Here is a 24,732-nt window from a genome sequence, read left to right on the forward strand (position 1 = left end):
AGGGAACGAAATGAATGGCGTTGATGAAATAGTTAGAATAAGTGTGTAAAGTGAATGAGTATGTACATTGGATAAGTATATAGAATGGATGAACATGCTAAGCGGCTGAATGTGTAGAATGGTTGAGTATAAACAGTTGAATGCACAGAGTGGAAGAATAGATGACTAGATAGATCAAGGGTGTGTAAATTGAATGAATATGTTGATCGGATAAAGGTATAGAATGGATAAACATGTCAAGCCAATGAGCATCTGGAATGGTTGGGTGTGTAGAGCAGACGAGCGTGTATGGCGGATGAGGGCATAAATGCAGAGAAGCAAATGTAGAACTGATGAATGTACAGAACCTATGAGCGTGTAGAGTGCGGGTGCGTGTGTGGTGCGGGTGCGTGTGTAGAGTGGGGGGCGGACTGAAGCGCATGGAACTGCGCGACATACATAGTATGGTCTGGAATGTAGAGAACGTTTGAAAGAGCATGAAACCCATCATATCACACCCCACGCTTACTCTCTTCTTTGCACCACCACTCAACTAGAACACAGATACTATGACACCATTCGGTATAACTGTTCTCATACCAACATCTCCCGCTCACTCCCCATCATTCTAAGTAAACACTGCTGGTTACACACCCCCCAGCCAGACGTTCTCCTCAGGCCTAACGCAGCCACAGTCCGTCTGGATAAATCATGCCAGAACAAACACATACCCCTGATCTCAACCACCTCACTGATCACTAAGAAGCAGCTAGTTCACGAATACCGCACCGGCTGCAGACATACCCGGTGCGCACACGCAACGTTATCTCTCCCTACTCTCTCTACTGACCTGAACTTCGGTTCCCAAGGGCGTTCATCCTACCAGCGCCTTGAGACCATACCAATGGTATATAAGGCGCTATATAAATGCAAAAAACATAACAAATTAGGCTCCCCTGAAATAGGAGAAAAAATGCCATTTCAGTTATTTTCAACGGGAGTAAAAAGGCACAAGTTAACAGAATAGATCACAAATACTTTATTAGGCAGTGCAAATAGTTATAGTTCACTAGAGGACTCGATTCAGTTCAATAGGCCTAGGCCAAAGTCAATGGACTGGTGTCTTTATTGAACAGAATTGCAGGCAGTACCCCTTGGGAACACCACACACAATTAGGACTACTGGTGTAAGCAAAAAACAACCTTTGGTATAAGTCTGTATCACACACTTTTGGTAGTGAGCTGAGCAGCTAGGCTCATCTCAAGAGGGAATGTGAGCAGTAGAAGAAGTTACACAGAAGTATCACAATCACAGTGGTTCAAGTAGACACTTGCACTCAAGGTTTCTTGGTAAAAAAAATGCAAACATTTATTTAGTCATTTAGATGACCTTCACTAGTAGACATCAACTCAGTGTTCAACACCAATATACTACAGTATCAAATTCTAAGTTATAAAGACAGTTTGAGATCCCCTGAAAAAGGAGCCAAATGTCACTTCAGTACTTTTAAATAGGAATAAAAAGCAGAAGTTTGTACAAAGGGTTAGAAAACACTTTTTAGATAATGCAAAGGTTCAATGTACCAGGAGGGTCAGTTCAATTCAATAGGCCAGGCAAAAGTCAATAGTCTAGTGTTCTTGGATAGGACAGCACAGTTCTGGTAAAAATGGAGAAGTCTTTGTAAATGTTTTTAGAAGTAGTTCAGATGATAAAGAAAGATATGCTGGGTCACAAGCTGATTAGGACTGCGGGTTGGTGAAGTTTCACAAACTTCCACTGCAAGAGTTAGGACCTCTCAACCGTATGGCACAGTACCTTTTTTTAAAGTGGAGCAAAAAGATGCAGCTGAAGACTTTAGGTCCTGCAGGTCCCCCTGTTCCTGAGCCTCAGTCGTGGGGACAAGAGGGAGGATGTCGGCGGACTCCTGCACTGGGACTGGTCAAAAAGCTGCACTGGCAAATCTTCAATTCCAGTAGCTGTAGTAAACACAAACTAGATCGTCGTTGGAGCAAACAAAATGGCATCACTTCAGCTCAAGTAGCTGTGGCTGCCAAACGCAAACTGGTGTCCTTCCCCCTGGTTAACCTTAACCACCTCCGAGAATGGTATCCTGGCGTTGGCTGAGTTGATTGGTCCCACCATATCAAAGGAAGAAACCGCAAGCAACCGGCAGTCCGATCACAGCGAGCAGAGTCACTAAGAGACTGGACCCGCTCCATTCGCGTAAGACTGGCAGCTGGAGCTGACAGCAGTTGACGCGAGCGTGCCGTACTTCTGATCATCCACGTGACACTCGTCACGTGACAACTGTGACACTCCCCCAGGAAGTGCGGCATAAGAGCAGGACAGCGCGACCCTTGCAGCTTGAATCGTGGAGATAAGGGCGCGCTGTTGACTGCTGTTTACGGCTGGAGTCGGCGAGATCGGCTGATGGATCCTTCCAAACCTTGTACAAGACTACAAGAGAAACTAGAAGAATCTGCAGCCTTGAGCAACAGATTAACATCACATTCAAATATCAAATCTCTGATAACCACTACACCTATAGATGTGAGGCCTAGAATACAGAAAAATAAAGAGAATACCATACAGAAACAAGAGATGGAAGATAAAATGTGTGAACCAAGAGCAAAGACAGTCTTGCCAACGGACGACAACATGGATGACCAGATCCTTTATACATTTAGAAGTACTGCAGAGCAGGCAAACATGTTACCAACTGATACTACATCCCTATCCTCAAACAGGAATTCCTAATAACTCCAATTCAGATACAGGCTGCTACCAAAATCTTTAATGCCAGTATCCCGATAACTTCTCCTGGTGTCCTTTTTCCTATAGCTGGTATCTGTTATCAGATGATGATTCTACATAAACTACAGTGACATCGGGCCAAGGAAAAGTCACAAGCAACAAAATACAAAAAACAATATCTGAAGATTCCTGCTTTACACCATCATTGCTAGAGAGCAAGGATAGCTAAACACTGGCAGTCAACTTATTATCCTACCATTTCCACCAGTGACAGTAATGTAAAATCTTTACCTATCAGGATAGCACGGCTGTCGCTTGATATCACTGAGATAGATGCAATAATGGACTCCCAAGAGAAAAGAAATGAAGTTTTTAGTGGAGTCCTCTCAACTGCACAAATTAACCAAATAAATACTTCAACGCCGATAGCACCTAAAGAAAGCCATATATCGTCAAAAAAAACTCTTGGAAAAACCATACAGCCATCCAAAGAACCAAAGAACAGAGAACCTCGAATCTTTATCCATACATACGCACTCTGAACCGACGAGGGATTCGTCCAAATCTCCAGAGATTACCTACCACGATGTTAGATCTGCAAAACACCTTGGTAGCGGTATTATCAAATGCAATGATTCCATTTCTAAAAATTCAGGAATCCAGGGTTGATGCAACAAAAGATCAAGCGACGCTCTTAGCGATGATCATGACGAAACAAACTCTGCTTGAATCCTTCACAAACGCCATACAAGAGCGAATGAAATATGAAGCAGAAACATCTAGGATATGGCAATCACGCTTAGCGGTCATGGCAAGAGTGGATCGCATAAATAAGCAGAATCTAATGGAAACAGTGTCAACTATAACAAAGAAACTGATGGATAAAAAAGCGAAAAAAACTACTACACGATTCCGCAACTGCAATCGACAATGAAAAACACAAACTGAGGAAAAAACTGACACCGACCAGACAACACAGTACGAAATGCAACCATTTATGATTGAAACGACCAATCCCTCACTCCCGGTAATCCCAGGCACTAATGAACCACCGATGTGCATACCATTCAACATCTTTGACTTAACCAAACGAGGAACTGCAGGGCAAGACGCCCTGAACAAACCAATGCATAAAGTGCTTAAGAAAACACAAACGGGATCACCTGCGTTCCTTAGAAAAATGCAAACAGTTCAAAAAGCACTAGGTGACGAAACACAGCCAATTATCCAACGAATTGCAACCAAGAACATAGTGCAGAAAGGTTTAAACACCAACCCGGTGACATTGAACACACCGAGATCTATACCTCAAATAGCTAACCAAGTATTGTTTGAACCATTGGACGAGCTAATAGCAGAAATCAATCATGATGCAACAAACTTGTCAACAATCCAGGTTCCAACACTAGAGATATTGACAATTGATGAATCGTCGGAAGACAATTCAATCTCTATAAATACACAAGACGAGGCTAGTTCAATAAATACGCAAAGCTCTGATGAACAGCATCTCACTTACATACTCATCGATATCGAATGAGGAAACATGGTTATCATCAAACGCAGGAGAGAGCAAAAAAAAGCGACAGACCAGTGTCTTGTGGAAGTCCACCTATCACAAGACCTACGTTTCAGAATCCACTGAGTATTACGCACGCCTATAGAATAGCACTGTTTCAAACGACATCTACAGAAGCGCTGATAACGCTGAACAGATCCAACACTTTGCGCTTATTTAAAGCCATACCACAACTAAAATCAATTGGATCGGAGTGATATTGAAGTAATTATCTTCCCAAACAAGTCATATGGAAGAAGCCCATATTGAATTCTATACAGAAGAGATCATGCAGCGTGTCCTAGCAGCAAACTATCAACTTGGAAAACTTGGATTCAAAACAGAAGAAATTTTTGTAACCAGAACCATGGCTGAAAAAAGAACATCATGTTATCTGATCAAAATAATTAAAAAAGGACTGAGACAAATGGAAGTAAAAGTTGGAGTGATTCCACACGTACCCCAAAACAAGGATATGAATTTAAAGGAGACCATCAAAACCAAGGGCCTAGGAAAACATACCTTATAACAACCAAAGGCTAAAGAAGTCCACACAAATAAATATCCTTAACATCATGGAACACAAGGGGTCACAAACATCTTCTTGAAAATCCATCTATAACTCTTGCAGAATCAGAAATAATCTGCCTACAAGAAACTTGGCTGACCGAAGAGGTTCTATGCGAGGGATGCATAACTTGGCTGAATCCTGCAATATCTTCAAACATAGGTAGACCGGCTTCAGGAATGTTGGTTCTAATGAAAATCAGGGCTACCTGGTCAATAATAGCTAGAAAGAACATCAGTCCATGGGCTCAATACATCACCATTCGTATGCCTACTTATGACAACCGTGCGACAGTGTTTGGATTATTGTTGTATTTCAATTTTTAACATTTATTGGAACCCTACTGCTATTAATGACAAATTAATAGACTCGATATGTGAGGAAATAAATTCCATTGCGCTCTCTAACAGCGGAAGTGAATTCATCATAGTAGGAGATTTTAACATCCATCTATCCAATAAAGGTGGTCATAAATGTACCACCCAAGAAATGTCAACTCGTGCAAGAAAATGTATGAACGAAATGAGAATTCATAATATCACTCTAACTGACCAACCTACGAACGATAAAGGATTACCATATCTGACCTGGACATGTGAAACCTCCACTTCAATCATCATTACATATTTACCTCAAAGTTTACAAAAACTAATATCAACCAACAATATACCGCACTGTGCAAGCGACCATTACCAAAATTCAATCTCCTGGATCGCCCAAAAAATTAACACTCCTCAAATAAACTTACCAAAACTTGAAGTGTCTAATGGGCTGAATAAGCTACGAATTTGAAGACATCAAGTCCCTGAAATACTTTGTACCTTTAAAGAAGCCCCCCTGAAAGACCATGCAAAGTTGAACTATGGATGGATTTGAAAAATACAAACATCCTCAATCAAGATCCAAGATTAACGCTAAGCTTCCTCATGGCCAACAATACAATTTAGAAATCAAACAGAAACAAGAACATCAAAAGAGACTACAGCAATTGAAAAAAAGAAAGAACCTGATTTTGAAAACCAAATAAAAATAGAAAAACAAATATTCTAACTTTCTAAAGGCAAATAAGACGATGAAACAAAACGATGCTGAAATAATTTTGGGGGCCTTACAAAGGAAAAACACGAGATTCTTATGGTCAATGATGCTTCAAAACAACAAACTATGATTCAAGAAGTGGAGTCTCACATATGGGTTAAGCATTTCTTAAAAGTGTAGAACATCAAAACGCCGAACCTGACAAAAGACAGAGACAACGACATGTGTACTTGGAACCTTAATTGGGATGTAGACGCCATAACAACCACAATCAAAGCCCTAAATCCATCCCGAGCACCAGGCCCGGATGGTCTGTCAAATGCAATTCTTAAAGCAGCCCCGGAAGAATGGGCAAAATTCCTTTCTCATCTGCTTCAACTCATAGAAAAAAGAAAGGTGATCCCTTAAACCTGGACAGTTGCTATTCTGATTTCGATCTACAAGGCAGGAGATCGAAAGAATCCGGGTAATTATAGACCAATAACCCTCTTAGACCCGCTGGGAAAACTTCTTGCAAGTTATCTTCAAAAACAACTTAACTGGGCAGCAAATAATGAAAAACAAGCTAAAATACAAACAGGCTTTGTTACCAAGATTGGAACTAACGTAAACCTATTGCTATTGAATATGGTAAAAGCAGAAGCAATTACAAGAAACCAACAAGTCTATGCCCTATTCATAGACCTGAAAATGGCATGCGACTCCGTAAACAGGCATAAACTTTGGGCAAAATTAACATCATGGGGTTGCCCTTCTTGCATCGTAAATCCAATAAAACGACTATATTCAAATACATCTGTTCGAGTACGGTTAACAAACGATGGTATGTTCACGGAACCCATTCCGACTTGGAATGGGTTGAAACAAGGATGTCCTCTAGCCGCTTGTTTATAACTTGTATAGCAACAATTTCAAGGAACAAATACAAAATCCTAAAGCAAATCCACCTAAGATTAACAGTGAAGCAATTCAAACATTGATCTATGCTGACGATATCATCATACTTGATTAAACTATGAAAGGCTTACAAGAAACTCTGGACAAAGCACAAGTGTACATGTTAGAAAACGATCTGCAAATTAACACGGCCAAAACAAAGGTTAAACTTTTTACGCAGAACCGGAAAATCCAACATCCCACATAAATTCTGCTAGAAAAACAAGAAATCTCTACAACAAAGACAATAAAATACTTGGGTGCTTTGATTAATCCCTCAAAAAATGAAAAAGAATGGAACGATCACATTGCGGGAAAGGCAAGATCCTTGACAAGACAAGGGAGGTTTTTTCACCTGAAATACGTAACATATTCAGCATAGGCAACAACCCTGTTATACAAGCAAAAGGTAATTCCAATAATAACCTACGCCAGCGAAACCTTAGTCAATCAGCAGGTTATTAATTGGTCTTATCTAGAAGGGCTATATTGGCGGAAGGCGCTAGCTCTCCCACAATCATTCCCAATATGAAGAATTCGATTCGAATTGGGACTACAGTCCATCCAATCCATAGTTTCATGGAAGCAGATGGATCTTTATAGAAAAATAATTTCGGATGACAAGATTCTGTCATTGGAAATACTAAAAGAAAAAACAAGCCCTGCAAACTTCAGCTCTTTCGAAATGGACTTGCAAAAATGCAACTAGAAGAAATAACAGACGAAATGTTGATTAAAAGACCTCAGCAGGCGAAACGAAAACTAAAATCCAACGATTGGATAAAAACCTTAGAGATCCAAACAAGTTAGAAACGCTATCTTAAATGTGAAAACGAGGCAAGAGCTCTCAATGAACTACCCCACTATCTAATTCAATTTCCGGACAGAACGATTCGTGACTTATTTTTACGATTTCGATAGTCTCGAGTTGGTAAAGTATTCTATCTAGCGATGATGGATAAAACAGCCATCGTATCCCTGAATTGTAGATTCTGCAAAGAAGTGAAAGCAATAGAAACCTTATCACCTGACCATGGTCTGTCCAGCGTTAAAAGAAAAAATAGAACTGTTCAGAGATTTTTTTAGGATCTCGAAAAAATCGATGACAACAGAAGAAAGATGGACAAACTTGCTATAAGGAAAGGACCAATGGCTCATCATTACAGTAATTACATTCTGGATGGAGTTTACAAAAGAGACTTAATAGACTAAAATAAATGAAATGTATAAATAAAATGAAAGTGAGAGAGAATCATAAATGAAAAGTTTGTACAATCAAACAGAACATTTTTATAATAAAAAGGAAGAAACCGTCCTTGAAGGGGAGCTTCTGTCGATTGGAGATCTGGCAATTCGGGGTTGCAGCAGGGCTTCACTGGGCAAACCAACGATCCAGTGGTTGCAGCAGCCGTCCTCTTTCAGATCGTCTTCGGTTCTTTCGTTCCAGTGGTCGACTCTGCCTTCAAGTCCTGCAGAATCGCCTTTTAAACAGTTTTCTCCCATTCATTCATTTTGCATTTTTTCCAGCCTAACTGTCACTCACCCAGCAGGGTGGCTGTCCTTGCCGGATAGTCAGCCAGCCAATCACGTCAGAGTGCATTTGGGTCTCCTAGGAGACCGGGCACCTCCCCCACTTCCTGCCCACCCCAGACACTCTGACGCCATGGGCAGACTTCAGTCCTGCAGCCTGCCAAAGGCTCACGGACAAAGGGACCAAATCTGGTTTGGCACGCAGAGTTAAACACCAGAAGGACCTTTCCATAAAGAAATGGCGAAAAAAGATGACCAAAGTCTGTTTTTACAGAGGGGTCTTAGGCGCCATATTGAAAAACATGGCGGTCCTGATTTTTAGCTACCGGTGTTCGCGGTCAGGAAAAATAATAGTAGTTCATTGTAAAACCACTGGCACCAGCCTTTTCAATAGGAAAGGGTAGCGTTTGACTGCTACACGAGTATTTGGACACAGGGTATGCTAGGTCAGCACTTCATTGTAAAATGGTGTGTGCTGGGTCTATCAATGTGGGAAGACTAGTAAAGTCAATTTCACTTTACATTGTCTGGGAAACAGTATTTTATCCCAGAGAAGGTATTTAAACGTTTGGGAAGTCTAAAGACATCCCTGTGTCACTGCATTGAGGGTGCTGTGTAACGCACATGAAAAGATGATGCCTATGGAGTTATTTTCAAACTCCATAACCTTAAGAAATAAACACAGAAAACAGAATTAAAAAGTACAGAGTCCCAAAGTTCAGCAGAAGAGCTGGGGGTCTCTACGGTACAGAGGAATCGGCACATTTTGAGAATTCTCCCTAGCAGTGCAGCAACCTTGGAGGGCTGCAATACCCTTGGACCTCGAGTGATGCATGGCCCCTCTGAGTCGAACTGAAACTTTGGTGGCATCCTGCTGAGCCTCCAGAGACGTGATTCCAGTCCTTGAAGTGCTGCACCAGATTATCGACGCAAATCCAATTAGTCTTATTTTGGCTCCTGAAAAGGGCACCAAAATCAGAGCTCCATCCAGCCATGAAGAAACTCTTGCCTGGAGCCTTCCCCCGTTGATCCTTGCTGCAAAATCCCTCCCAAAGTCCTGTCTACATAACAAAGGAAACCATCAACCGGTGTTGGGAAGGGGGCAGCATCCCTCCCACATGTGCTTTAAAGTAAGGCGAGATGCATTCAAGGCACTGTGATGAGCCAGGGAGTGGGGGGGGGTGTTAGGCAAGACTTATCTCAAGAGGGGTCAATGTGAGCTGTAGTAGAGTTGCAGAGATTCAGTGACAGTATTCAAATAAATTTACACACAAGGTTTCTTGATTAAACAATTATTAATTTAACAGCGAATTAGAGTAAGCCGCCTTCAGAAGGGGCAATATAAAGCAACACACAAATACCTTCAAAATACTCTTAGTTTTCTAAATCAGTAAGTATCATTTTAGGATGGCCCACAGACGCTACCTTCACCCTCAGGTGACTTCAATAGTTAGGATGCTGGGGACATTAATATATCACTGTTGCATGTGGAATATTCTTGAGAGTAGTGTCAAAGAAAAGAGGTTTCAGAATAAGACAAGTATTCACAAAATTATTGTTAAGCAGGTAAGTACTTCCAAAAGAGCCCCACCCCTGCCCCCAAGGCAAAGTCAGTTAACCCCTTCCTGGAAGGAAAACACAACACATAAGCAGAGGAAAGAAGGGTCATTCAGGGAGCCAGGCCAGCCAATGTTAAGTAAGCAAAAGTCGAGGTGAGCTGAAGCACTTCTTGCAGGCAAGTAGAAAGTCTTGCACAATGTTAAGTCTTTGTACAATAGAAGAAATCAAAGTAGGGCCACAGGCTGCTTAGGCTTGTGAGATAGAGAAGCGGTTAGCAACTCTACAGATGCAACCAAGACAAGTCTCCAACGAGGACAAGTGAGGTTACACGACAAGAGGTAAGTTCTCTTAGATTGTACAGTACCTTTTCAGGTTGAAGAAAAGTGCAGCAGATGGCTTCTGTTCCTGTGCAGCTATGCAGATTCTGGTGTTACTGGGCATCAGTCGTGGGGACAAGAGGGAGGACCTCTGGGGACTCCTGCACTGCAATGGGACAGTCACCGACCGCAGTCGGCAATCTACAAACAAGTGGAACGTCAGTGTTTCAGCTTCTCGCGTCTATTGCAAATAACACTGCGGTTCCTGGCTGTAGAGATGGGCTTTCCTTGCTTCGGGGGTCCAGCACTCTGTTGTGGCTCAGGCTTGGTCAGTCCTGCTTCCTGGGAGTACGGAGGATCTTCCTGGAGCTCTTGGCCAGCTCAAAAGCAACGCACACGATCCGGTGTTCCTCTCCCTGGCTATTCGGTCCCACCAACTCAAAGGGAGAAGTTGTCCTGGCAGGAGCTTCTCGGTCAATACGAATTTGGAGTTTCAGCACAGCAGCAGGGCTTCACCGGGAAAATCAACAGTCCAGGAGTTGCAGCAGGCGTCCTCTTCAAGTTTTTCTTCGGATTCCTTCTTCCAGTGGTCGACTCTGCCTTTCAAGCCAAAAAGCCTAGCCTTTTATTCAGTTCTTTCATTCCAGCATAGCTGCCACTCACCCAGCAGGGTGGCTATCCAGCCAATCACACCAGAGTGCATTTGGGTCTCCTGGGAGACTAAGCACAGGGAGTTTCGGGCACCTCCTTCACTTCCTGCCCACCCCAGACACTCTGGCGCCAGAGGCGGGTCTTCAGTCCTGAAGCCCGCCAAAGGCGTAGGAACAAAGGGACCAAAACTGGTTTGGCGTGCAGAGACACTCTAGAAGGACCTTTTCAGAAAGAAATGGCGAAAAAAGACCAGGACCTGTTTAAACATAGCTGGCTCAGACGCCATCTTGAAAAACATGGCTCCTGTGATTTTTAGCTATCGCGGTCAGGAAAAATCATGGTAGTTTGTTGTAAAACCACTGCCACCAGCCATTTCAAGAGGAAAGGGTAACATTTGACTGCTTCATGAGTTTCTAGACACACGGGATACGGAGTAACCCCTCCAGTACTCTATTGTAAGATGGGATGTGCTGGCTCTAGGAATTTAAAGACTAGTAAAGTCAATTTCACTTAACTTTCTCTGGGAAACAGTAGTTTATCCCAGAGAAGGTATTTAAACCTTGGGACAGCCTAAAAGGCTTCACCTGTTTCACTGCACTGAGGGTTCTATGTGGCACACATGAAAATGATGCCCAGGGAGTTATCTAAAACTCCATAATCAAAGAACACTATAGTAAAACACATTAAATACAGAACAAGAGGGGGGGGGGGGGGGCTCACTCTCTCCAGGTAAAAACATCGTCCTCAAAATCCAGCGAAGTTGCTGGGGGTCTCTAAGGTGAAGGGATTTGGCACATTTGAGAATTCTCCCTAACAGACCCCACTTGGGGAAGCAGATGTGGTACTATTCCAGGAAACATGGTCTCAGGAGTAGATTAACGTAGATGGTTTTGTCTCGTACCAGGGGCTAAGGGAGAGAAACAACAGAGGTGGGAATTATGGGTGGTTATGTATTTTGGTCAAAACGCACCTGCATTTTGATCTGTAAATCTCTATGGGAGTAGATCAAAGTGCAACACCCACATTTGTTTGGTACGAATACTGCTTACGTCACTAGACTCTTAAGTTGTTCCAACTTTTAGATTCATGTTCCTTACAATTGCCACCCATAAATACCCAGGGCAACTGCCATTAATTTGGCAGTGTGGATATTTAGCCATTAAAAGTGTTTTAACAACTCATTCTATTGCTATATGTACATTTGGGGAGCTAATCACGCCCCTGAATCGGAAGTGGTCCAGTGGCACAATTGCCCAAAGAAATCACCCTAAATACCAGGTCCTGAGGCTGCACCCATGAAAACTAAACTAGATGTCACCAGCCTGAGGAGACTTCTTCTTGTCGGAGCAATTTTTCAGGTGGCTAAGCATGTGAATGGAACTGAGGAATGGAAAAGATTATTTATGGGTTGGCTCATTTATGCTTGTCTCCTGCTCTGTGATGAGGCAGAAGCAGAGGCGGGGAATGATAGCAGGCTTTGTAGGCAGCTGGTTTGTAAAGTAAATTGGCATCAACTGCCCAAGATTCTGTATTGGGCAGCGGTTTTGTGATAATATAAGTACTGATCTACAGTGCTTGTGATAATTGTCTGTACTAGGTGTAACAGAGAATTTTCTTTCTAGTTATTAGATCCTTTGACGTCAACAAGCCTGGCTGTGAAGTTGATGACCTTAAGGGAGGTGTGGCAGGAGGCAGTATTCTGAAAGGTGTATTAAAGGTACAGTAAATGTCCATCTTTTAAAAGATCACTTTTTTTATTTTTTGTTTGAGTTTGCAAATATTATTGCCAATTCCTTTCATTTGAATTCCTGGTATGTTCTGATCAATTATCCTTCGTTGAATATTCATAATCTTATTGTCTAAGGGAAAGTGATGAATTCAGAGCATGAGTTGATGAAAATGTATTAAACAATATTGTATTTATTACTTTATAAGTTTCGCTTATAACATCTGAAGTATGTCATCGGAACACTTTCTTTTTTGTTTGTTTGTTGCTAGTTTTTAGATCAATTGAAATATACCCACATTCCCAAGCTTCTGCTGTCTGTCAGATGATGTGGAGGTCCTGCCATTTTTCTTGGAGTGACTTTTAGTTGTGCATTTGCTACGGTTGACCCAAACCTGCAGTTAGATGAGGTTTAGTGTGTTTCCAATTTTAGCCAGCAAGCCAATGAAACATATTTGTACTACTATCCCTTGGGATGGGACCATAGCGTTTTCACAACCAAACACTATTTTATAAATGACCCTGCCGCCAGTCCCTTTTCTAATCCAGTGCAACTGAACATGTTTCGTACAGCTCGCAGTTCACTGTTGCGATGGATTTCTAAAATCAACCTTGTGGGCAGATTTTAGGAGCCCACCCTAGTGAATGGGGAGACTGATTTTAGCCAGAACACCATCAAGGTAAAGTGGAGAGCTGTCAAGGTTTAGTGTGAGAACGCTCAGCTGCCCATGTTGGATATGTTCTTCTAAAGTCCAGTCATGGTTGAACTCTGCAAAACATATTCCTTGATTTCAGGGCCCCAACTTCTAATATAGGCCTGTATTACCCAAGGTTGGTAGAATGGCAGAGCAGCCAGCCTCATTTTAGGAGGAGTAATTGCTAGGTAAGAATTGGTGCAGTCCAACTGGTGAGGAGTGTTAGGGAAAATTCTCATAAATGTGCCGATTCCCTTCACCTTAGAGACCCCCAGTAACTTTGCTGGATTTTTGAGGACTTGATTTTTACTTGGAATGGGTGTGAGCCTTTTTTCCCACTCTCGTATTTTGATGTGTGTTTTACATTTGTGTTCTTTGACTTTGGAGTTTTAAGATGGCTCCATAAAGCATCTTTTCATGTGTGTTACACAGCACCCTCCGTGCAGTGACACAGGGAAACCTTTTCAGGCTTTCCCAAGGTTTAAATACCTTCTCTGGGATAAACTACTCTTTCCCAGATAAGTAAAGAGAAATTGACTTTACTAGTCTTTTTAAATTCCTAGACTCAGCACACTCTATCTTACTATAGAGTGTTGGAGGGGTTACCTAGCATTCCCTGTGTCTAGATACTCATGTAGCAGTCAAATGCTACCCTTTCCTATTGAAAAGGCTGGTGGCAGTGGTTTTACAACCAACTACCATGAAATTTCCCAACCGCGAACACCTGTTGCTAAAAATCATGGGAGCCATGTTTTTCAAGATGGCGTCTTGAGCCCCTTTGTTTAAACAGGTCCCGGTCTTCTTTTTTCACGGTTTCATTTTGTAAAAATCCTTCTAGTGTTTGTCTCTGAGCTCCAAACCAGCTTTAGTCTTTGTTCGTATGCCTTTAGCGGGCTTCAGGACTGAAGACCACCTCTGGCGTCCGAGTGTCTGGGGTGGGCAGGAAGTGAGGGAGTTGCCCAAAACTCCCTGTGCTTAGTCTCTGCACTCTGGCATGATTGGCTGGCTGACTGTCCAGCAAGGACAGCCTCCCTGCTGGGTTGAGTGGCAGCTAGGCTGGAATGAATGGGAGGAAACTGGATAAAAGGCAAGTCTCTTGGCTTGGAAGGAAAGAACTGAAGACGAGCTGGAAGAGGACGGGTGCTGCAACTCCCGGACCGTTGGTCTGCCCGGTGAAGCCCTGCTGCAGGTCCAAATTGCCAAGTTCATCTAAACAGAGAAGCCCTTCGAGGAGGACTTGAGTTGGTAGGACCAATGAACTTGACACTAAGCCACCTGGATACCATTCTCGGAGCTTGTTGTATTTTCCTCAGAGTGCTGCAGGAAACCGAATAACCAGGGAGAGGGACACCAGTTTGTGAGCTTGTCTATAGCTACCAGAATTGAAGAATTGCCTTTGCCAGCTTTTTGAGCAGTCCCAGTGCAGGAGTCCCCCCGACGTCCTCCATCTTGTCCCCACGACTGAGGCTCAGGAACAGCGAGATCTGCAGGAACAGAAGTCTTCAGCTGCATCTTTTTCTTAATTGTAAGGTACTGTGAAAACCCGACCAAGAGAACGTACCTCTCACTGCGAAAGTGCTTGAAACTTTGGCAACTTGCAGGCCTAGTCCATTTGTTACCCAATATATGATTCTTTTTACAAACTACTTCTGAGAGCCGTGGCAAAGACTTTTCCGTTTAACTACCATAACTGCCTAAACAAAACTTTTGCCCATTGACTTTGGCCTAACCTATTGCATTGAATCGACTCCTCTGGTGAACTCAAACTATTTGCACTGTCTAAGAGCGACTGTACTATTCTTTTTATTAACCTATGCCTTTTTGTCTTACTTCATAGTAGTTTAAATGCCTCTGACACCGATAGTGTGAAGTACCTCTTTTTAGTGAATGTTTTATAACTAACTATGAAATAAACTAAGTCTTTTACCAAGAAACCTAGAGTATAAGTCTATTTGAATACTTGTGATTGTAGACCTCTAACATTACAGCTCACATTCCCCTCTTGAGATAAGCCTGGCTGCTCAGCAACGCTACCAGAACTGTGTACTACAGACATACCAAAGGTTAGTTTTGCCTACACCTGTAGTCTTAGTTGTGTGTAGTCATCCCAAAGGGTACTGCATACAAACTTTGCCTAACATGAACCCATGTCACTGGGCGTTGGTTCGCGGCATTCATGGTGGGGGTCGGGGATGTGCATCGGACCATGAGCAGTCAGCCATTTGGTCAATCGCTTCATCGCTAGTCCCCACCTGAACCCTTTCATCACTTTCGGCGGTTACGGCAGCGGGGGGGGGGGGGGGGGAACATTCGGCTTGCGGCATGCCGTAGGCCGCCCACCGCTTCAAGCGGAGGGCGCAGGAGTCTACAGGCCGCAAACCTGCTTCTTTGTGGTCGAGGGGAAGACAATTGTTGCACCGAGAGTGCTAGTCTTTCAAAGGATACTTCGCCTTACACGAGGGACAAAATCTAAATGGCATCTTTTCCATAGAGAAAGACTGGTACAGCGATGACAACCCCCAAGGAGTCGAGAGGGTGAAAGAGGAAAGGCATACTTGTAAAGGATATGGCCACCCCGACCCTACTTTCCCTACTGTGTAGGCCGGCCAGAAGGCCCGGCCACGTGGCGGCAACGCCGCTAGGATCAATCAGGCGTCGAAAGTATGCAGCAGTCTTTGGTGTTTCACAGGATTCAACTGTCGAAGTGACTTAACGGGAATAACGACAAAGTCGGTAAATATGACAATAACGCTATCTCTATGTTAGAGCTCTGCATGAGGGCAACCAGTAATCTGGGTGGAAAAAAACAATCGGAGGGACCTTGGCATGTGAGAGATTTTGGGTACACTACACGTCACGTTAGGGATAGTGTTACAGACACTTGTATCCAGACGTCCCCTTTCGATTCTCGAAAGGCAAGATGCAATACTCTGTTTACTGTTAGTGAGAATTCTCAAACTTTTCCTGGAAAGATTGTGAGCCTTTTTTCCCATGCTTTCATGCATTTTTGATGTGTGTTTTACATTTGTGTTCTTTGACTTTGGAGTTTTAAGAACTCCCTATGCATCTTTTCATGTGTGTTACACAGAACCCTTAGTGCAGTGGCACAGGGAAGTCTTTTTAGACATCCCAAAGGTTTAAATACCTTCTCTGGGATAAACTACTGTTTCCCAGAGAATGTAAAGTGAAATTTACTATATTAGTATTTTCCAAATTCATAGACCCAGCACACACTTTCACAATGGAGTGCTGGTGGGGTTATATAGTATCCCCTGTGTCTAAAAACTCATGTAGCAGTCAAATTCAACACATTCCTATTGAAGTAGCTGGTGGCAGTGATTTTCTAACGAACTACCATGATTTTTCCCGACCGGGAACACCAGTAGCTAAAAATCGGGGCTGCCATGTTTATCAATATGGCGCCCAAGACCTCTGTAAAAACAGACTCTGGTCATCTTTTTTCGCCGTTTCTTTGTGGAACGGTCCTTCTGGTGTTTAACTCTGCACGCCAAACCAGGTTTGGTCCCTTTGTTCGTGAGCCTTTGGCGGGCTTCAGGGCTGAAGTCTGCACTTGGCGCCCGAGTGTCTAGGGTGGGCACGAAGTGAGGGTGGTGTCCGAAACTCCCTGTGCTTAGTCTCCTAAGAGACCCAAATGCACTCTGGCATGATTGGCTGGCTGTCCAGCAAGGACAGCCACACTGCTGGGTGAGTGGGAGCTAGGCTGAATGAATGGGAGAAAACTGTTTAAAAGGCGAGTCTGCATGACTGGAAGGCAGAGTCGACCACTGGAACGAAAGAACTGAAGACTAGGTGTAAGAGGACGGCTGCTGCAACCACTGGACCGTTTATTTGCCCGGTGAAGCCCGGCTGCAAATCTGAATCGCCAGAACGCTATTCGAAAGAGACGCTCCTTCAAGGATGACTTCTTCCTTTGAGTTGGTGGTACCAATCAGCTCAGAAGACACCTAGATACCATTCGCAATGCTGGTTCAGGTTTAGCCAGGAGAGGGAAACCAGTTAATGTCTTCAAGTAACAGCTACTTGAACCGAAGTGACTACATTTTGTTTTCTCCAACTACGATCTTGTGCAGTGTAGGAGTCCCCGACGTGCTCCCTCTTGTCCCAACGACTGAGGGTCAGGAACAGCGAGACCTGCAGGGCCTGACAGGAACCAACATCTTAAGCTGCATCTTTTTGCTCCACTTTAAGGTACTGGGCCATACGGTCGAGATCTAACTCTCGCGGTGAAAGTTTGTGAAACTTTCCCAACTTGCAGGCCTAATCAGCTTGTGACCCAGCAGATCATTCTTTTTCATCTGAACTACCTTGAAAGTAATTGAAGTGCCATTTGGCTCCTTTTTCAGGGGAGCACAAACTGTCCCTACAACTTAGGATTTGTTACTGTAGTGTATTGGTGTTTCATATTAAGTTGATTTCTACTAGTGAATGTTTTCTAAATGATAGTGGAAATAAACGTAGGAGTATTTTTTTTTTACCAGGAAACCCTGAGTGTAAGGGTCTACTTGAACCACTGCGATTGTGATACTTCAACTACTGCTCACATTCCCTCTTGGGATAAGCCTGGCTGTTCAGCTCGCTACCAAAATGTGTGTGGTACAGACTTATACCAAAGGTTGGTTTTTGCTTACACCTGTAGTCCTAATTGTGTGTCGTGTTCCCAGAGGGAACTGCATGCAATTCTGCCTAACAGTTACCACTGGATGTTGGACCATAAGCACAGCATGTGATTATAAGCAGATTAACAAACATCAGAAATATGGGATCTCTTGCTTGTTCCAATGACCTTTTCCTTTGACCAATTCCTAAGAGTACTCTAAATGCAACAGTAAGATATTAATGTCCCCAGCACCATAGCTATTGAAGTCACGTGAGGGTGTAGGTTGTGACTGTGGGCCATCCCAAAAGGGTCTTTACTGATTTAGAATCTAAGAGTGTGTAGTTTTGAAGTGTATTTGTGTGTTGCTTTTATATTGCTCCCTTCTGAAGGCTTATTCTAACTGACTGATAAATTGTTTTATCAAGAAACCTTGAGTGTAAGAGTTTATTTGAATACTTGTCATTGTGAATCTCTGTGTTACTCACCTACAGCTCACATTGACCCCTCTTGAGATAAGCCTGGCTGCTCAACACACTGCCAACCTGGGTAGTACAGACTTATTTTTTTTTATTTTCATTTAGTTTATACAAACTTTTGAAAAACTTTATCTTTCACATAAGATCAACATTCCATCTATCATCCTAAAATGTTCTTCATTAAACACCTTATTAGTCTACTTCTCGAGGCTTGTTCTACAGACTTATACCAAAGGTTGGGTTAATATTGCCAGGAGGTCTCAAAAAGGGGTCTCAGACTCGATCTTGAAAAACATGGCTCCTCCGATTTAACACTACCAGTGTTCGCGGTCAGGAAAAATCATGGTAGTTTGTTGTTAAACCACTGCCACCAGCCATTTCGAGAGGAAAGGGTAACATTTGACTGCTTCTTGAGTTTCTAGACCTAGGGGATACGGAGTAACCCCTCCAGTTCCTTATTGTAAGATGGGGTGTGCTAGGTCTAGGAATTTAAAAAGACTAGTAAAGTCAATTTCACTTTACTTTCTCTGGGAAACAGTAGTTTATCCCAGAGAAGGTATTTAAACCTTGGGACACCCAAAAGGCTTCTCCTGTGTCACCGCACTGAGGGTGCTGTGTGACACACATGAAAAGATGATGCCTCATGGAGTGGTCTAAAATTCCATAATGAAAGCACAAGAGTAAGACACATTCAAAATGGCATCCATCCTCAGATTTTTACCGCACGTTCAAGTGCTGGGAGTCCTCGTGCTATAGCTCACGAGCTTTTACTGCATTTTGCGCTTTTTTCAGAGATTTCTCATTTTTCGGTTTAATCGAGCCTCAAGCGCCACCATCTACTTCCGATCAACGGGGACCCGTTTCAGATTTATCTACGCCCCTCAAGGGTGAAGTTTTCGTCGAGTTACGCTTCTTGGAGGATTCCAGAAGTTTCTGAGGCCTACCTCGTGGACAAGAAGAACATGGCCCAGGAGAAGGGAAGCTCGACGCCCGGCAAACTGTTCAGGATCTGCCCTGGATGCAACCTACAAAATGTGTTCAAGGAGGACGAGCATTCGAAATGCCTTTACTGCCTCCACAAGGACAAAATGCACGTGGCTTTTGCATGAACATGTCGGATCGGACTATGAGGGATCGCCGGACCCGCCTCTCCAACTGGCTCGAAGGCAAGAGCCCAGCAGGTGAGCAGTCCGAGTGGTCTTCTAAGTCCTGTGAGGGCGCCCCGGCGATGGGGGGGCCTAACAGAAGGCAAAACACTGGGGGCCCAACAGAAGGCAAAGCACAGCTAGTCCGCGGGCACCGGGAGCGCCTAATGGTCGGGCTCCTCGGCTGCCAGGCAGGGTGCACCTTCACTGACACCATCAACCGCGAGCCAATGCTCTGGCTCGGGGAAGAGAAAATCTGAGAACCCGGCTAAGCTTCTGGAGAGGCCCCGGTTGATGTCGAAGGAACCAGGCGAGGGGGAGCGAGGCGGTGACCATCCCACCAAGGTGAAGGCCTCAAGCGCGCCCAAGGCGGCGAAGGCCTTGATCCACCCGGCTAAGACCTCTATCAAGGGAGTCGCTGCGGCCCTGGTGAAGCCTGTGGAGGCTATCCCAGTGGAGGCGACCTCGGGGCCAGAGTTTCCCTGCCTCTGCGGAGGGAATCCTCTTTTAAGCCCATCGAGAAGACCCCCGTGAAGACCCCGGTGGAAAAAGAGGGGGGTGGGCGGTGACGGTTACCGACATGGACACAACCTCCGAGTAGGAACTGGCCGAGAATCTGGAAGAGGCCCAGCCCCACGGGAGGGATCCTGAAGAGGGGGATGACGAGATCAAGGAGGGCAACAACGACTAGGGTCCTGTGGAGGAACAACCATTGCTCCCGGCACGTCCGTCGCAAACCGAGCAACAGGACAATTCAGTGGCAATTTTGATGGCAATCCAAGCCTTATGCACGGTGATAAGGACGAGACTGCCCCTATCCCCGACAGACGACCCATCTGTACACAGGTCCGTCGGGAAGCCATCCGAACAAGAGGAGGAGAATTCATCCAGTGCCCCTTCGGCCCTCTCGGCCTTCTCAGCCTTTGTCGCCTTCCCCGATCCTGAGGGATGACATGGGGACAGATGACGGCGGTGACGACGGGACTGGCCTCCCATCTCCGATTCCTCGGGAGTCCCCTCCCTACGAGATTGGCTCCTTCCACGCCTTGATTGCCAGGGCATCCAAGCTTTTTCAGCTCTGCCCTGAGGAGAAGGAAGGTTTCCTCTACCAACGGCGTGAGGCCAAGAGGAAGACTGTCCTCGCGGTGCCGTTGCTGGATGACATCTGGGACGAGGGACTTGCCCTCCTCAAGAACCCGTCCACGACACCTGCCAAGAGGGACCGGTACAAGAAGTACCGGGCCCCCGATGCCTCCCCGTTGTGCCTTAGGGCGCAGCCGACCCCGGATTCGGTCATCTCAGCAGCGGCCAAGAAGAAAGCGGGGGGGGGGGGGGCGCGCATCGGCTTCATCCTCAACTTCCCCACCGGACGGCGAGGGAAAGAAGCTGGACGCCGTGGGACGACTAGTCATCTCGTCGGCGGCGACGACGACGATTAAAGCGGCCAACGCCCTAGTGATTGTGGCCTGCTAATACAGGGAATTGTGGTACAAGATCGCCCCCCCCCCACCTGTTGGACTTCCTCCCGGACGACAAGAGGGCAGAGGCCCTGGCGATCCTACAGGAGGGTGAGGTGGCGTCAGACCATGCCATAAGTATCCCGAATCAGTTATGATCAAAAACTAAAGAAAATCAAAAGAAAAATGTCTGGGTTTTAAAAAATATATATATATATATATAATCATACCATCTTCCTGCTCTACCGGGTCTACCTAGCGCATCCTCACACTCTTAAATAATATTGTGTACATCCTGATCTCTACCACCCCTCGCCCTACTGAGCATTGACACTGTTTGCCCGCATTTGTACCTTATGCTTGTTGTGTTATCCCATTCTTCTAGTGCGATACCCTCTGGCCTCATGTGACTGTCTCAAACCCAGGTGCTACTACGAGTACTTTAGCCCAATTGCAATGCCATATCTTAAGTAATGGTCAAACTTGTGGTCAACACTCAAAGTATCATTCATTTTGTTAGACTGCTCTTACTACTGCATTTTGCAGTGCCACACTAGCAATTGCACTTAGACTGCTACCGCCTGCTAGACTCGTGGGTATACTACTTACTACAACAGTAACTCAGCCCGCCGTCGATAACTACACTTAGCCTGCCCTCAAAGGGAGCCGCCTCAGACCACCTTCAAGTGTGTTGTGCCTCCTGGTCATCTACAGACCTCCTTAAATTGTGTTATGCCCTATGGTCGTACCAGACGACTTTAAATTGCGTTGTGCCTCCTGGTATCTTTAGACCACTTTAAACTGTGTTGTGCCTTATGTCTTATGTCAATACTAGATGCTATGCTGCAATATGTATGCATTTTTAGCCATGATTAGGACTTTCAGAACCCCTGCTGCAGCACACCTACCCATTAGACACTAACCGGTTTGCCCAATCTAGGTGCCTCAGTGATAGTACATCTGCATCCCAGTCCCTACCGGATTTCCCAAATACAGGTGTTATCCTGCCATTCTCACAACATGCGCAATACTAAGACCTGCTCTCACACACGCACGGGTCCCTAGCCTGGACTCTCCTAACCATCGCCATAACAATGGCCCTTACCAACTCTACACTGTGCAACCTGCAAGAGAGAAACTTGCGACTTAGAGCTAGGTTGCCACGACTCTGACATCAAAAATAAAAGAACCAGCCCACCAGTACCCACACATACCTCTACAGCCAATAATCCTAACCTCCTAGACTTAGCGACGATAAATCGTCCTGAACCACTTAAGGACCTACAATACAAACGGAGGAGTCCCATCCACCCTAGTCCCAGATCTGCCAAAGATAACACTACTACTCCGACATTATCAGGAGCCCTTATCAATGCTAGGTCCCTTATAGCACACAACACTGAAATAGCTGACATACTGGCTTTGGACAATTTAGATTTCCTTGCTGTCACGGAAACCTGGCTCCATGATGCAGCCGTTCCTGCCCTCATGACTGCCATACCGGATAATTACAATATCCTAAGAGTCGACCGGCCTAATACCAGAGGAGGCGGTCTGGCCATCATAACCAAAACGCAGCTAGCTGCCAGACTCACCCCACACCTAGCAATCACATCGTGCAAACTTCTCTCAGCTAAAATACCCATCTCAAATAACAGCACACTAACGGTACTTCTAGTGTACAGACCACCAGGCCCACTAGGCAACTTCGAGGAAGACCTATCTAGCCTCCTCACTAACAGCATCAAAGACTCCACTCAGCTCCTTCTACTAGGTGACTTTAACCTTGGCTTTAATGACGCTGAAGACAAACCAGCCCAACCTATCCAATCCGTTCTAGACAATCACGGCATTACCCAAAATGTCCTAGCTCCTACACACACAAAAGGACGCACATTAGACTGGATAGCCAACTACAACTGCAACATTACCATCTCTAGTATCCTACCTCAAATATGGATGGACCATTATCTTATATGCTTCACAGCCAACATCGAGCCCCCCAAAACTAACAAGAATAAAATAGCACCCCCCTGCCTACAAGAAGTAAAAAAGAAATCACAGCTGAAAAACTCCTTCCACTTCTCCTACTTACTCTCACAGCTAGCTCCAATGAATCCAACCCTAGTGAGCTAGTTGAGTCATTTAACAACTCCATGACCAAAGCTCTAGACTTGATCGCCCCTATCAAACTCCATAAAAGTAAACGTGAAACTCACCTTAACTCCTGGTTCACCCCCCATCTCAAAGAAATGCGCATCCAAAAACGCAAACTCCAAGCTATTTGGAGGCATACTCCTTCTATTGACAATAAAACCACACTTGCCAACTTCACCAAAAAATACAAAAAGGAAATAATTCAAACTAAAAAAGATTCTTTCAATGATGGAATCAGTAAAGCGAACTCAAATTCTAAAGAGCTCTTCACCATTCTCCGGGAATTGGAAAATACCATTGCCCCTACAGACAATGTCCATAAGGACAAATCTTGGTGCACCAGCATCCAAAATGCCCTAGCAAATAAAATTGCCACCCTTCAGTCTAAAATTGCTAAGAAAAAAGCCTCCCTGACCCCTAGTGGAACTCCTACCACCACACTGAAGGAGATATCCAGCACATCCACCCAAAATAACTGCAAACCCTTCAAGTTTACCAATATTTCCATATTGGAAACTGAAAAGGTCATTCTATCCCTCAAACCATCAAACTGCCAAGGTGACAGCTGCCCTGCGCAAATCATCAAGGATGCAGCCAGAGATCTAGCACCCTTCATCTCGAAACTCATCAATGCCTCCTTTAACACGAATACTGTACCCATTAACCTCAAAGAATCCTGGGTTCTGCCACTACTCAAAAAACACTCGACCCAGCAATCCCCACTAACTACAGGCCTATTACTACGGTCCCATTTCTCCTTAAAATTATCGATAGAGTAGCCTACCTCCAAATCCAAAATTATTTGGGGAGACACCAACTATTAGGTTCACGGCAATCGGGCTTCAGACCACTGCACGGTAATGAAACGGCCCTCATTGACCTCAAAACACAAATCGACGAGTTGAAGGATAATGGCACCACAGCTATGCTCCTCCTCCTTGACCTATCAGCGGCCTTCGACCTAGTGGATCATGCAGTATTATGCAACCACCTAGCGTCCGCCGCTCATTTCTCAAGCGAAGCTATAGCATGGGTACAATCCTTCTTAGCTAACTGTACGATGAGAGTATTTAACGCTCTTAGAGCAGCCCTTGACATACTACGCAGGGCACATATTTCTAACATTAGGAAAGACCACCACTGGCTTAAAATCAGCGATAGTCCTGCTGAAGACATTATCGCTCACCCACAAAGGGCTCAACAACACAGCACCCCCTTACATCTCGGCCAGACTGACCAGAAAATCATCCAGTCGCCACACTAGGGCTTCCAACCACGACCTGCTCGAAACAGACGATCTAAAGCGGGCGGAGCAAGCTTCCCTGTCAGTCAGAGCTGCCCAGGCCTGGAATGCATTGCCCATTGCACTGAGAGCTAACAAACCCTATTCTAACTTCAGATGCAAGGTAAAAAACTGGCTCTGGTCCAACGACAACTAATTCTCATGGCTCCCAACGGCCACGATACCCTTGCAACCTAATCTAAGATGATTCTGCTCTCACACCTTTACCTTGTAGTACTTTCTCTCAATACTGTAGCATGTTAGCTTTTCATTCCAACTGCTTG

At 44.6% G+C, this 24,732-nt stretch overlaps 1 protein-coding gene across 1 annotated transcript in view; it reads left to right on the plus strand.

Annotated features, from left to right (window-relative positions):
* The window catches only part of EIF2S3 (eukaryotic translation initiation factor 2 subunit gamma), a 339,722-nt gene that overhangs the window by 196,488 nt on the left and 118,502 nt on the right, over positions 1 to 24,732 (plus strand). The window contains exon 8 of the mRNA XM_069637284.1: positions 12,515 to 12,609. Coding sequence (XP_069493385.1) covers positions 12,515 to 12,609 — 95 coding nt within the window. The remainder of the gene's footprint in view (positions 1 to 12,514; positions 12,610 to 24,732) is intronic.

This window comes from Ambystoma mexicanum, chromosome 7p (assembly GCF_040938575.1).
Source record: "Ambystoma mexicanum isolate Mex_15411 chromosome 7p, UKY_AmexF1_1, whole genome shotgun sequence".
Classification (NCBI taxonomy): Eukaryota; Metazoa; Chordata; class Amphibia; order Caudata; family Ambystomatidae; genus Ambystoma; species Ambystoma mexicanum.